The sequence below is a fragment of the Coregonus lavaretus genome (assembly GCF_964263955.1).
Source record: "Coregonus lavaretus genome assembly, chromosome: 12".
In the NCBI taxonomy this organism is placed as follows: Eukaryota; Metazoa; Chordata; class Actinopteri; order Salmoniformes; family Salmonidae; genus Coregonus; species Coregonus lavaretus.
This window is the reverse complement of record NC_139999.1, coordinates 55,181,992-55,196,896: the sequence shown is the minus strand read 5'-3', so window position 1 is coordinate 55,196,896 and position 14,905 is coordinate 55,181,992. Positions and strand designations below refer to the sequence as shown.

The 14,905-nt window shown below is 45.7% G+C and overlaps 1 protein-coding gene across 1 annotated transcript in view; it reads right to left on the bottom strand.

Moving 5' to 3' along the window:
• Positions 1–1,724: 1,724 nt before the first annotated feature.
• Positions 1,725–14,905, bottom strand: part of LOC311138453 (nuclear factor of activated T-cells, cytoplasmic 2-like) — a 32,303-nt gene continuing 19,122 nt past the window's right edge. Inside the window, exon 10 of the mRNA XM_084173135.1 lies at positions 1,725–2,167. Coding sequence (XP_084029261.1) covers positions 2,115–2,167 — 53 coding nt within the window. The 3' untranslated portion in view covers positions 1,725–2,114. The remainder of the gene's footprint in view (positions 2,168–14,905) is intronic.

The following is a 14,905-nucleotide window of genomic DNA, read 5'->3' as shown; positions in this document are numbered from 1 at the left end:
CGCTACATTGGCTGTAGTTAATTGACACGTCATTGTTGCACTATTCGTGCACTTTTATTCAAATTAAGCCCTGCTTTTGAGTTAATACTGCTGGCTTGTTTGCCTACTAACTTTGAGTTTTATCTACTGGTTGATGTATACCCAACAAACTATATGTTACACTAAATAGCAACTGCCATTTTAGCCTGTTCTAGCCTACCACACCACATGTTATTGGCATAGCTTAATCACGTATATGCTTTTTGTACTTTGATATTGATATGTTTAATAATTGTATTCATATAGTAATTGATTAATATTATTGCATTTGATAACGTACAGTAATTATGCATTCATGTACTATCATTATTGCTTGTTATTATTTGCTATTCCTCTGTCTCCCTGTAGAAAAACATACAAACATACTACGTTACCCACAGGCTGGCCAATCCTAACCAAAACCAATCAGGACCAGGATCACAGACTAATGCCAACTGAACTGTCAACTGTCAATCATATAATTTAACTCCACTGTATTCTGATTCAATTAATCTGAACAACCTTCAATGCCATGTACCATCATCTGAATATAAAGACTCAGGTCAGGACATTCGCATAATGGATGACAGGTGGATCGCATTGAGCCCTGGGCTGAAGTTTTGTACCAGTTTGGTATGAGTGCTGCGTCTAACATTAGCAGTCATTGCCTGTATTTCATTCCATGAATGTAAAATATAATGCCAAATTTATGTTGATTGTGAAGAACAATATGGTAAATACCTTACAGATCTTTGAACTGTCTTTATCAATATAAAAATGTACAAGACCTGTTAATGTTTAGTTGTCATTTAATAATTTGCAAATAAAAGAAAGCATTTGAAGCTTCAATCATGTCTTGAAAATTTTATTTTGTACTCAATTATTATCCTGGACAATCAGATTAATTTATTTTCACAACTATTTTCTTGTGTTCTTTGAGCATAGTACTCTATATTTGACCTTTTGGAATTACCGATGAGGCGTAACACACCATATGTAAACAGGGAATATACAATAAGAGGATGGACACCCATTTACAATATTTGGAAACTCCAGAAGAAGGGATCAAATTCTGCACTAGACAGGATTCAAAACACCATCATAGTGTTTAGGAGCTTTTAAGAGAGGGAACACCAAAAGAGAAGGGATCTAATTCTGCTCTACACAGGACTCGAAACACTGTAATAGTGTTTTCAACCTTTTCTGGATTAGTGCTCCCAGTCTCTGGCAAGGTGGCGTTACAACTAACCATGTCATGTTTCAGAACACCTCAGGATGAATGTTTCAGTACACTTTAAATCTGTCCCAATACCCTCACAACCATGTGTTTCAACACTCCAGCAAAGTTAAGGTTTGGTCTCCTTTAAGGTGGTGGCAGCTCAGTTGCCACTAGTTTTAGTGTTACAAAGCAATTTGTTTCAACATTGTGGAGGTTGCAGAGTAGAAATGATTTTTGGTATATTAGAGGACATTAAAAAGTAATCATCCAGAAGATGTATGGGACCTATGGTTGGAAGTATTTTGTCCGGTTAGATTGACTGCATGTGCACTTGTTACAAATCAATGGTAGATTAAAGGGGCAATCTGTGATTGCTACATCAATTTTGGGACTTTTAAATTCATGATATATAGCCATTGATTCATTTTGAAATCAACAAAGAAGATTTTAAATATATATTTTAATGGCAGGAACACTAAATAAAATAATACAATGAAAAAATAAAATTGTATTGCCAACATGACAGAAGCCTAAAAAATATGTGACACTACATGTCTCAATCATATTCTGGTCTTTTCGATATTGTCTTAGTAAATACATAGAGATTTTCATAAAGATGTTTCTATTTACAATGACAAAATAATAAAATAAAAAATTTCGGTGTACTGTACATTGAGGCCACATACATGATACACATGCTAAAATAATAAAACTGTTAAATAAGGTAACCCATGATATCAGGCACTGCATACCCCTAACTTGATTTCATCTGCATACACGATATACGAAGTTGGGGTCAATCAGACAGTAGAATGATGTCATGGCATTTCTCGAACCTATGTGATTGTTGGTCACAATATGGATTCTCCTGGCTCTTCTACGACTGCTCTTTACTGTGGACAGTCAGATCATTCCTTATGATGTCATTCACTGGAAAACAAGATAGGGTGGGATAATGTTTAGGACAGTCTAACATAAAGGCCTATTGTACTTGTAATAGTAAATCACATTGACACTGGTGCTCCACAAGGTGTCATTTCACTGCTTTTCTCCAAGCAAACCACAGGCAGAGACAGAGCCGCTGGAAAACGTGTGGCTAGACAGCATTTGCCCCAGTACCTTATCAAACATATTCATTAGTTCACGTCATAGAAACACATAGGAAAACAATTTTCAACGGAAAAGAAAAAGCAGGCCTTTCTTATTGCACAAGTTCATATAGTACCTCCCCCAATTTCAGCCCGCTTGCCTTTGTTTTGTCTAGTGAATACAACCCTGTCCCTAGGATTTCAAGCGGTAACCCCCACGCTCACTGCGACAGGTGGATTCACTTGTCAGTCACAGTGGTCTCCTAGCTACAGCCTACAGAGCCTAATCAACCACGCCTCTCAACAACTAGTTTGGTTGCACCAGCACCTAGTTTTTTGACTCTGCACTTGGTTTCTTTCTTCGCTCACACTCCCCTCCTGCCTCATGAGAGAGCGAACACAAATGTTCATATCAAACAAGGTATGTGTTAATAAAAGCAGTTTAGTCGTCCTTTAAAACTTGCTACAATAATCCACTCTATAGCTAGCTAACAAAATTACTAATGTTAGCTTTAGTAACCTAGCTAGATAGATAGCTAACATTAGCTAGCTAGGTTGATACAATAAAGCAGCCAGAAGCTAACGTTAATAATTTAGACTCATTGAATAAATGTGTTTGGCACACGATAAAGAAGATGAAGCGATCTGCTGCTGCTACCGAAGGCCAAGGGATACTGAAGTTCCTGAAAAGGTTAGTCAGACTGTTTTTTTGTCCACGAATGATGGCATATTCTTTTATTTCCACTGCTGGTGGTTATTCACAAATGTTTGTGGCGCAAATTTCACTGTCTTAAAAGTAAAAAACCTACAAATTCTGCCACAGAGCAGTCTACACAGACAATATGAACACATTTGTCCCACCATAACAGATTGATGGCTAATGCAGAAAGAGAGAATTGATAGATTCTAGCACCACCATAACTTTCACAAATACAGAGACAGGCAGCCATAATCGAGTCAGTCTTTTTGACTAGCTAGTGAATAATGACACCTACTGATATGAACTGGTAATGTAGGTTTGGTTAGAATAGAGTGCAATATAGTGACGTTCAAGAAAAAAATATTTTCAATGAAAATGTTGAAAGTAGTTGATTCAATGATTGAATATAGATTTTAGAGGCAATCCGTTCCTACAGTGAGTGCCAGAGAACCTACCTCTGGCCAGCTGGAGAACAGGACAACAAAAGGTTAGTGGTTTTATGACTTACACATAAAACAAACTTTGTTACAAAGTCTACTGTGTATAGTGTTAAATGTAACCCTGCCTTCTTACAAAGTCTACTGTGTATAGTGTTAAATGTAATCCAGCCTTACATAAAGTTTACAGAATGAATAATTGCAAAAGAGCACTAATCAGATGAACAAATAGGTTTTATGACAAAAAATTAAATGAAACCTGTCTCTTTTTTTTTTCAACATCCAGTGCTTAACATTGTGTGTATAGAGTGAAATAAATATTTAAATACATTGTAACCATTCTTTGCATAACGCTCAGCCCTGTTGTCCATTGAAGTTGTTGTCTCTGGCTCTTTTGATACCAGATTCAGAATGAATAATAACAAGGTTTGTAGTAGTTTGAAAGAGTTTGATCCACCTTGAGCCAGGAGTTTCCAATTCACATGACCTGACAAAAAAAATCCCACCCCTATAGTCATAGCACAGATGAAAAGGGAAGCTATCTATTATAATAATAATAATAATAATATTTTGTCCTCCTACAAATAGGACCCATAGGAGTTCTACCTGACTAGGACATGAGATCAGGAAAAACTCCAGGCCCCAGAAAATACATAAATTTTACCACATCACTTTTGTACATGTGGTGCCACCTCTGAGCAGAGAGAGTCTTTGCTACAGGTACTCAAATCAAATTTCATTGGTAGCATACACATATTTAGCAGATGCTACTGCGGGTGTCGCGAGATGCTTGTGTTCCTAGCTCCAACAGTGCAGTAGTATCTAACAATACACACAAATCTAAAAGTAAATTAATGGAATTAAGAAATATAGAAATCGAGCAATGTCGGAGTCCGTATGTATGTATGAATGTATGTATGTATGTTTGTATGTATACACACTATATGACCAAAAGTATGTGGACAACTGCTTGAACATCTCATTCCATAATCATGGGCATTACTATGGAGTTGGTCCCCCCTTTGCTGTTATAACAGCCTCCACTCTTCTGGGGAGGCTTTCCACTAGATGTTGGAACATTGCTGCTGGGACTTGCTTCCATACAGCCACGAGCATTAGTGAGGTTGGGCACAAATGTTGGGTGATTAGGCCTGGCTCGCAGTCGGCGTTCCAATTTATCCCAAAGGTGTTCGATGGGGTTGAGGTCAGGGCTCTGTGCAGGCCAGTCAAGTTCTTCCACGCCAATGTCGACAAACATTTCTGTATGGACCTCGCTTTGTACACGGAAGCATTGTCATGCTGAAACATGAAAGGACCTTCCCCAAACTCTTGCCACAAAGTATGAAGCACAGAATTGTCTAGAATGTCATTGTATGCTGTAGTGTTAAGAATTCCCTTCACTTGAACTAAGGGGCCCAACCTGAACCATGAAAAACAGCCCCAGGCCATTATTCCTCCCCCAAACTGTACAGTTGGCACTATACATTGGGGCAGGTAGCTTCCTCCTGGCATCCGCAAAACCCAGATTCGTTCGCCGGACTGCCAGATGGTGAAGCGTGATTCATCACTCCAGAGAACCCATTTCCACTGCTCCAGAGTCCAATGGCGGCGAGCTTTACACCACTCCAGCTGACGCTTGGCATTGCACATGGTGATCTTAGGCTTGTGCACGGCTGCTCGGTTGCTCCTACACATTTCCACTTCACAATAACAGCACTTACAGTTGACCGGGGCAGCTCTAGCAGGGCAGAAATTTGATGAACTGACTTGTTGGAAAGGTGGCATCATATGATGGTGCCACTTTAAGTCACTGAGCTCTTCAGTACGGGCCATTCTACTGCCAATGTTTGTCTATGGCGATTGCATGGCTGTGTGCTCAATGCTATACACCTGTCAGAAACGGGTGTGACTGAAATAGCCGAATCCACTAATTTGAAGGGGTGTCCACATACTTTTGGCCATGTAGTGTGTGATGGGATGGGATGTATAGACATTATGGACAGTATGTGGATAGAATACAGTGAATTCAGAAATAATTCAGACCCCTTGACTTTTTCAACATTTTGTTACTTTACAGCTTTATTCTAAAATTGTTTTTCCCCCTCATCAATCTACACACAATACCCCATAATGACAAAGCAAAAACACGTTTTTAGAAAATTTTGCAAACGTATAAAAAAATAACGATGGAATAATATTTACATAAGTATTCAGACCCTTTACTCAGTACTCCTCTCAAACTCTGTCAAGTTGGATGGGGAGCGTCGCTGCAGGTCTCTCCAGAAACTCTGTCAAGTCCAGGCTCTGGCTGAGCCACTCAAGGACATTCAGAGACTTGTCCCGAAGCCACTCCTGCATTGTCTTGGCTGTGTGCTTAGGGTCGTTGTCCTGTTGGAAGGTGAACCTTCGCCCCAGTCTGAGGTCCTGAGCTCTCTGGAGCAGGCTTTCATCAAGGATCTCTCTGTACTGTGCTCCGTTCATCTTTCCCTCTATCCTGACTAGTTGCCCAGTCCCTGCCGCCGAAAAACATCCCCACAGCACGATGCTGCCACCACCATGCTTCACCGTAGGGATGGTGCCAGGTTTCCTCCAGACGTGACACTTGGCATTCAGGCCAAAGAGTTAAATCTTGGTTTCATCAGACCAGAGAATCTTGTTTCTCATGGTCAGAGTCCTTTAGGTGACTTTTGGCAAACTCCAAGCAGGCTGTCATTTGCCTTTTACTGAGGAGTGGCATCCGTCTGGCCACTCTACCATAAAGGCCTGATTGGTGGAGTGCTGCAGAGATGGTTGTCCTTCTGGAAAGTTCTCCCATCTCCACAGAGGAACTCTGGAGCTCTGTCAAAGTGACCATCACCTCCCTGACCAATGCACTGTCAACTGTGAGAACTTATATAGACAAGTGTGTGCCTTTCCAAATCATGTCCAATCAATTGAATTTACCACAGGTGGACTCCAATCAAGTTGTAGAAACATCTCAAGGATGATCAATGGAAACAGGATGCGCCTGAGCTTAATTTCGAGTCTCATAGCAAAGGGTCTGAATACTTATGTTAATAAGATATCTGTTTAAATTTTTTATAACATTTGTCTACATTTCTAAAAACCTATTTTCACTCTGTCATTATGGGGTATTGTGTGTAGATTAATGAGGAAACCTTTTTTTAAATCAATTTTAGAATAAGGCTGTTACGTAACAAAATGTGGAAGAAATCAAGGGGTCTGAATACTTTCCGAATGCACTGTATACGGTGACTGTATGTAGTATATACCTGAAGAATACCTAGAATTGTATATGTACAGCAATTGTTGAATAGAATGGCCTTGACTAGAATACAGTATACATATGAAATGGGTAAAAGGTATGTAAACATTATTAAAGTGACCAGTGTTCCATGTCTATGTACATAGGGCAGCAGCCCTAAGGTGCAGGGTTGAGTAACCGGGTGTTAGCCGGCTTGTGATGACAGGGTACTAGGTGGATGTCGGCTAGTGATGGCTATTTAACAGTCTGATGGCCTTGAGATAGAAGCTGTTTTTAAGTCTCTCGGTCCCAGCTTTGATGCACCTGTACTGACCTCGCCTTCTGGATGATAGCGGGGTGAACAGGCAGTGGCTCGGATGGCTGAGGTCCTTAATGATCTTCTTGGCCTTCCTGTGACACCCACCGGGTGCTGTAGATATCCTGAAGGGCAGGCAGTGTGCCCCCGGTGATGCGTTGTGCAGACCGCACCACCCTCTGGAGAGCCCTGTGGTTGCGGACGGTGCAGTTGCCGTACCAGGCGGTGATACAGGCCGACAGGATGCTTTCAATGGAGCATCTGTAAAAGTTTGTGAGGGTCTTAGGGGCCAAGCCAAATTTCTTCAGACTCCTGAGGTTGAAGAGGCGCCTTCTTCACCACACTGTCTGTGTGGGTGGACCATTTCAGATTGTCAGTGGTGTGTATGCCGAGGAACTTAAAGCTTTTCACCTTCTCCACTGCAGCCCCATCGATGTGGATGAGGAGTGTGCTCCCTTTGCTGCCTCCTGAAGTCCACGATCAGCTCCTTCGTTTTGTTGACGTTGAGGGAGAGGTTATTTTCCTGGCACCACTCTGCCAAGGCCCTCACCACCTCCCTGTAGGCTGTCTCATCGTTATTGGTGATCAGGCCTACCACTGTTCTCGTCTGCAAACTTGATGATTGAGTTGGAGGCGTGCATGGCCACGCAGTCATGGGTGAACAGGGAATACAGAGGGGGCTGAGCACGCACCCTTATGGGGCCCTTGTTTGAGCATCAGCGTAGTGGAGGTGTTTTTGCCTACCTTCACCACCAGGGGGCGGCAAGTGGATAGGGAGAGATTGAATATGTCTGTAAACACTCCAGCCAGCTGGTGTGCACATGCTCTGAGGATGCAGCTGGGGATGCCGTCTGGGCCGGCAGCCTGGCGAGGGTTAACACGCTTAAATGTCTTACTCACGTCGACCATGGAGAAAGAGAGCTCACAGTCCTCGGGAGCGTCGGTGGCACTGTGTTATCCTCAAAGCTGGCGAATAAGTTTTTTGGCTTGTCTGGGAGCAAGACATCTGTGTCCACGACGGGGCTGGTTTTCCCTTTATAATCCATGATTGTCTGGAGTCCCTGCCACATACAGTACGTCTCGTATCTGAACTGTTGAATTGCGACTCCACTTTGTCGCAGACATTTTGCCTGTTTGAGGGCATATCTGGACTGCTTGTATTTAACCATAATCCCAGTCACCTTGCCGTGGTTAAATGCGGTCGTTCGCACTTTCAGTTTTGAGCGAATGCTGCCATCTAGCCACAGTTTTTGGTTTGGATAGGTTTTAATCGTCACAGTGGGAACAACATCCCCTATCCAAAAGTTATTTCCGGCTGTATGTAATAATGCAAAAAACGTTCTGGACTAATAATGTGACAAATAACAGAAAAATACAAAATACTGCAAAGTTGCTTAGGAGCCAGAAACAGGGCGGCCATGTCTATCGGCGCAATCTTCACACTACTTCATTTGGTAGTGCTTCCTGTTTTTGTACTACACTGAACAAAAATATAAACGCAACATGCAACAATTTTCAAAGATTTTACAGAGTTACAGTTCATATAAGGAAATCAGTCAATTGAAATTAATAAATGAGGCCTTAATCTATGGATTTGACATGACTGGGAATACAGATATGCATCTGTTGGTCACAGATACCTTAACAAAAAAAGGTAGGGGCATGGATCAGAAAACCAGTCAGTATTTGGTGTGACCACCTTTGCCTCATGCAGCGCGACACATCTCCATCGCATAGAGATGATCAGGCTGTTTGTGGCCTGTGGAATGTTGTCCCACTCTTCTTCAATGGCTGTGCGAAGGTGCTGGATATTGGCAGGAACTGGAACAAGCTGTCGTACATGTCGATCCAGAGCATCCTAAACATGCTCAATGGGTGACATGTCTGGTGAGTATGCAGACCATAGAAGAACTGGACAATGTTCAGCTTCCAGAAATTGTGTACAGATCCTTGCAACATGGAGCCGTGCATTATCATGCTGAAACATGGTATCTCTGTGTATTAAAATTGCCATCGATAAAATGCAATTGCGTTAGTTGTCCCTAGCTTATGCCTGCCCGTACCATAACCCCACCGCCACCATGGTGTGACGAGGTGGTGTTGAAGGAGTCAGGCGCAGGAGGGTAAATCACAGAATAACAGAAAATACAGGTTTACGCAGAAATGCATCAAACACACTCCAGGGCACAAAACAGGCGCACTAATGAGGGAATAAGGACCAGGTGTGTGTGATTGAAGACAAGACAAATGGAGTGATGATAAATGGATCGACAGTAGCTAGTAAGCCGGTGACGCCGAACGCCGAAACCTGCCCGAACAAGGAGGGGAGGCAGCCTCGGCGGAAGTCGTGACAGTACCCCCCCCTTGACGCGCGGCTCCAGCAGCACGCCGACCCTGGCCTCAGGGACGGCCAGGAGGACACGGAGCAGGGCGAGCCGGATGGCAACGGTGGAAATCCCGTAACATGGAGGGATTTCACTGGGACCCAGCACCGTTCCTCCGGTCCGTACCCCTCCCACTCCACGAGGTACTGAAGGCCCCCACCCAACGCCTCAAATCCAGGATTGAACGGACAGAGTACGCTGGGGCCCCCTCGATGTCCAGAGGAGGTGGAGGGACCTCCCGCACCTCAGCCTCCTGGAGCGGACCAGCTACCACCGGCCTGAGGAGAGACACATGAAACGAGGGGTTAATACGGTACTCAGGGGGAAGTAATAACCTATAAGTGACCTCGTTGACTCTCCTCAGGACTTTGAACGGCCCCACATACACGGGCTCAGCTTCCGGCAGGGCAGGCGGAGGGGCAGATTCCGGGTCGAGAGCCAGACCCGATCCCCCGGTACAAAGACGGAGGCCTCACTGCGGTGGCCTTCTGACAACGCACGGCGTGTTGGAGGTGAACGTGGGCAGCATCCCACGTCTCCTCCGCGCACCGAAACCAGTCTTCCACCGCAGGAGCCTCGGTCTGGCTCTGGTGCCACGGTGCAAGAACCGGTTGGTAACCTAGAATACACTGGAAAGGCGTTAGGTTAGTGGCTGAGAGAGTTCTGAACATATTCTGCCCATGGCAAGAACACCGACCACTCCCCCGGCCGGTCCTGGCAGTAGGACCGCAGGAACCTACACACGTCCTGATTTTCCCGTTCCACCTGCCCATTACTCTCGGGGTGGAACCCAGAGGTCAGGCTGACTGAGACCCCCAGACGTTCCATGAACCTTGGTCAGACACTATATCCTCTGGTACCCCGTAGTGCCGGAAGACGTGTGTAAATAGGGCCTCCGCAGTTTGCAGAGCCGTGGGGAGACCAGGCAGAGGAAGCAGGCGGCAGGCTTTGGAAAAGCGGTCCACAATGACCAGCATGGTGGTGTTAACTTGGGAGAGGGGAAGATCAGTTAGAAAACCATGGTCGTTGTGGAACTGGTAAAGGTTGTAACTTACCAGCTGGGAGGTGCCTAGGTGCCTTACTCTGGGCGCACACTGAGCAGGAGGAGACATACACCCTCATGTCCTTAGCCAAGGTAGGCCACCAGTATTTTACGGTCAGGCAGCGCACTGTATGGCCGATACCTGGGTGACCAGATGAGGGTGATGTGTGTGTGCCCAATAGATCAGACGATCACGGATAAGAGCAGGCACGTACTGTAGCCCATCTGGACACTGAGGTGGAGAGGAATCCACGTGTAATGCCTGCTCTATATCCGCGTCCATCGCCCATACTAGCGGCGCCACAATGCAGGAGGCCGGCAGTATGGGAGTGTTGTCACTGGGCCTCTCCTCTGTGTCATACAGCCGGGACAACGTGTCTGCCTTCACGTTCTTCGTACCCGGGATGTATAAGAGTGAAATCAAACCGGGTGAAGAATAGGGCCCACCTGGCCTGGCTAGGATTCAGCCTCCTTGCTGCCAGGATGTACTCCAGGTTACGGTGGTCCGTCCAGATGAGGAAAGGGTGTTTTGCCCCCTTGAGCCAATGCCTCCACACGGTCAAGGCTTGGACAACAGCCAACAGCTCCCGATCACCAACGCCGTAGTTCTGCTCCACCGGGCTGAGCTTCTTCGAGAAGAACGCAGAGGGGCAGAGTTTGGGTGGCGTACCCGAGCGTTGAGACAGGACAGCTCCTATCCCAACCTCGGACGCATCCACCTCCACTACGAACGGTAGTGATGAATCGGGGTGGGCCAGTACTGGGGCTGAGGTGAACAGACCCCGCAGTTTGCTGAAGGCCAGGTCAGCCTCAGCAGACCAGCGGAGCCGGGACGGCCCACCCTTCAACAGGGAGGTAATGGGAGCTGCGACCTTGCCAAAGCCCCGGATAAACCTCTGATAGTAGTTGGCAAAGCCAAGGAAGCGCTGCACCTCCTTAACCGTGGTTGGAGCAGGCCAATTACGCACGGCTGAAATGCGATCTCCCTCCATCTCCACACCTGAGGTGGTAATGCGGTATCCGAGGAAGTAGATGGACTGCTGGAAAAACAAACTTCTCTGCCTTAGCATAAAGGTCATTTTCCAACAGTCGGGCCAGCACCTTGCGAACCAGGGACACATGCTCAGCGCGCGTAGCGGAATACACAGAGGTTTATCACGCAATCCCCCACCCGATGAGGTGGTAATTTAGTCGCCTGCGTTTTAGAGAACGCTTGCGCCAGATTGAGGTATTCAGGGGGAATGCGCACGGTGGAGGTACTGTCTGGACTTTCCATCGTGGTTTCACCAACGGAAACACCTAGACACCTACCCTGACACTCTCGCGACCACCCCGTGAGAACCCTCTGCGGCCATAAGAAGGTGGGGTTGTGGAATGCTAGCCAAGGGATAACTAATACCACAGGGAAAGCAGACTCAATAATGGAAAAAGTAACCTACTCACAATGAGTCTCCTGGGTAATCATGGTGACTGGTGCAGTAACTTCCTTAACCAACCCGGACCCTAATGGTCGACTATCAAGTGCTCTGATGGGGCGTGGAATGGATAGGGGAATCAATGGAATGCCTATACGGTGTGTGAATGCCCTGTCCATAAAGTTCCCAGCTGCACCTGAATCGACTAGCGCCTTACACTGGGGAACTACCATGTGCTCAGGAAAGGAGACAAGTATTTTACAGTGCGCAGCAGAGGGCTCTGAACGAGTGTGGGTGTTCGATACCTGGGGTGATGCGAGAGTACCCTGCCTGCCGCCTCCAAAGCCAGAAGAGCGTTGACGACAACGTGTGGTGAAATGTCCCTTCGCGCCACCAGTGTGGCACTGGCACTGTCGTCCTCCGCTCTCTCGGCTAGCGGTTCCACCCATCTCCAACGGTGTGGATCCAAGTCGGCCGGGATGGAAACGGGCAGACCTCCTTTGTTCCACACCGCGTTGGCCCACTCCAGGGCTTTCCCCGAGAGGCAGGAGACGAGGGCGGACACCTTCTCCCGCTCCGATGGAACCGGCCGGATGCTGGAGAAGTAGAGCTCCAGTTGGAGAAGGAATCCTTGACACAGCCCCACTGTCCCATCGAACTCCCCTGGTCGGGATATCTGGATCCCTCCGGGTGCTGGGGTGTAGGTGTGCGGGATCCGGTTGACCAGCTGGTCTCCTCTCCAGGCGTTGGACGACCTGAAGAACCCGACCCATCGCTTCACCCAAGAACGCAGAGGGGCGTAGCATAGTTGAATGCTCCTGGACCCGTTCCACGACTCCAGGCATGTGCGTCTCTCCCGCTGACTCCATATCAGGTGGGTGATTCTGTGACGAGGTGGTGTTGGAGTCAGGCGCTGGAGGGTAAATCACAGAATAACAGGCTTTAATCCGCAAAATACAGGTTTACGCAGAAATGCGTCAAACACACTCCAGGGCACAAAACAGGCGCACTGGAAAATACAAGGCACACGGGAAATACTCCCGTCGATACACATTACACGAGCTCCACCGAGCTTCACTAACCTCCACAATAAACAATCACCCACACAGACAAGGAAGCAGAGGGAACACTTATACCATGACTAATGAGGGAATAAGGACCAGGTGTGTGTGATTGAAGACAAGACAAATGGAGTGATGATAAATGGATCGGCAGTAGCTAGTAAGCCGGTGACGCCGAACACCGAAACCTGCCAGAAGAAGGAGGGGAGGCAGCCTCGGCGGAAGTCGTGACACATGGGCACTCTGTTCACAACGTTGACATCAGCAAACCACTCACCCACACGACACCATACACACTGTTTGCCATCTGCCCCGTACAGTTGAAACTGGGATTCGTCCGTGAAGAGCACATTTCTCCAGCAAGCCAGTGGCCATCGAAGGTGAGCATTTGCCCACTGAAGTCGGTTAAGCCGCCGAACTGCAGTCAGGTCAAGACCCTGGTGAGGACGATGAGCATGCAGATGAGCTTCCCTGAGACGGTTTCTGACAGTTTGTGCAGAAATTCTTCAGTTGTGCAAAACCACAGTTTCATCAGCTGTCCGGATGGCTGGTCTCAGACGATCCCGCAAGTGAAGAAGCCGGATGTGGAGGTCCTGGGCTGGCGTGGTTACACGTGGTCTGCTGTTGTTAGGCCGGTTGGACGTACTGCCAAATTCTCTAAAACGACGTTGGAGGCGGCTTATGGTTGAGAAATGAACATTTTAAATTCTCTGGCAACAGCTCTGGTGGACATTCCTACAGTCAGCATGCCAATTGCACGCTCCTCAAAACATGAGACATTTGTGGCATTGTGTTGTGTGACAAAACTGCACATTTTAGAGTGGCCTTTTATTTTCCCCAGCACAAGGTTCACCTGTGTAATGATCATGCTGTTTAATCAGCTTCTTGATATGCCACACCTGTCAGGTGGAAGGATTATCTTGGCAAAGGAGAAATGCTCACTAACAGGGATGTAAACACATTTGTGCACAACATTTTAGAGATAAGCTTTTTGTACGTATGGAACATTTCTGGGATCTTTTATTTCAGCTCATGAAACATAGGACATGTTGCATTTTATATATTTCTTCAGTATACATAATATCAAATGGAAGCTTTTCTCCTGCATCCTTTTGTAAATAGGGTAGAATGCACAGAGGTTTGTTTTCTGACACCTACAGAATAAGCTTACCAAGGGCATTGTCTCCTTGTTAATTAACCACATTCTGTAGCAAACTCACTATCATAATGTATTATGACATTATCCTCATCGCTTCATAGAGAATTGTGTTTTTTGTTGGTTTCTTTGAAATACCGTCCATGTATCATCTACTGTCATTGAGCACTTAACCCTAATTGCTCGTTTAAGTCACTCTGGATAAGAGCGTCTGCTAAATTAGTTAAATGTAAACATTTGTAAAACATATGCATTGATGTGTATTTAAAACAGACCAAATCAATTATACTGTAATTTATGGCCTTGCCTAGGTTTCTTTATGCTAAATACTGTATGTCAATTTTGTCCATTTCACATTCTCGACTTTTTACCTCTGAAAAGCAATGAATCATAAATGAACACACAAGGTAACAGGCATCAGGAATCATCAACACAACGCACATTTAACAAACAAATTACTAGACATAATGGCAGACTTCTGTACAACATTCCTGAGCGTATAGACCATGGAGGCTTGCTGAATCTTCATTATTCGGATGGCAAAGCACATTTTGCAATTAGGGGGATCTAATTGTATCCATTCTGACATGATCAATAATGTGTACTCTCACTGACCTTTCCAGGCTTAGTGTTGGTTCAAACACAGATAAAAAACTCAATATCAATTGGCTTTGTTTGTGACTATTTAAAGCTTTGACCCACATACTGTAGCCGGATAAGCAAGGGAAAGGGAGCATCCACTAAAAAGAGTTACACTCAATTCCAAATCAACCCCTATACTCTTCCACCCTACCTTCTAGGTACAGTGGGGTCCAACATGATTAA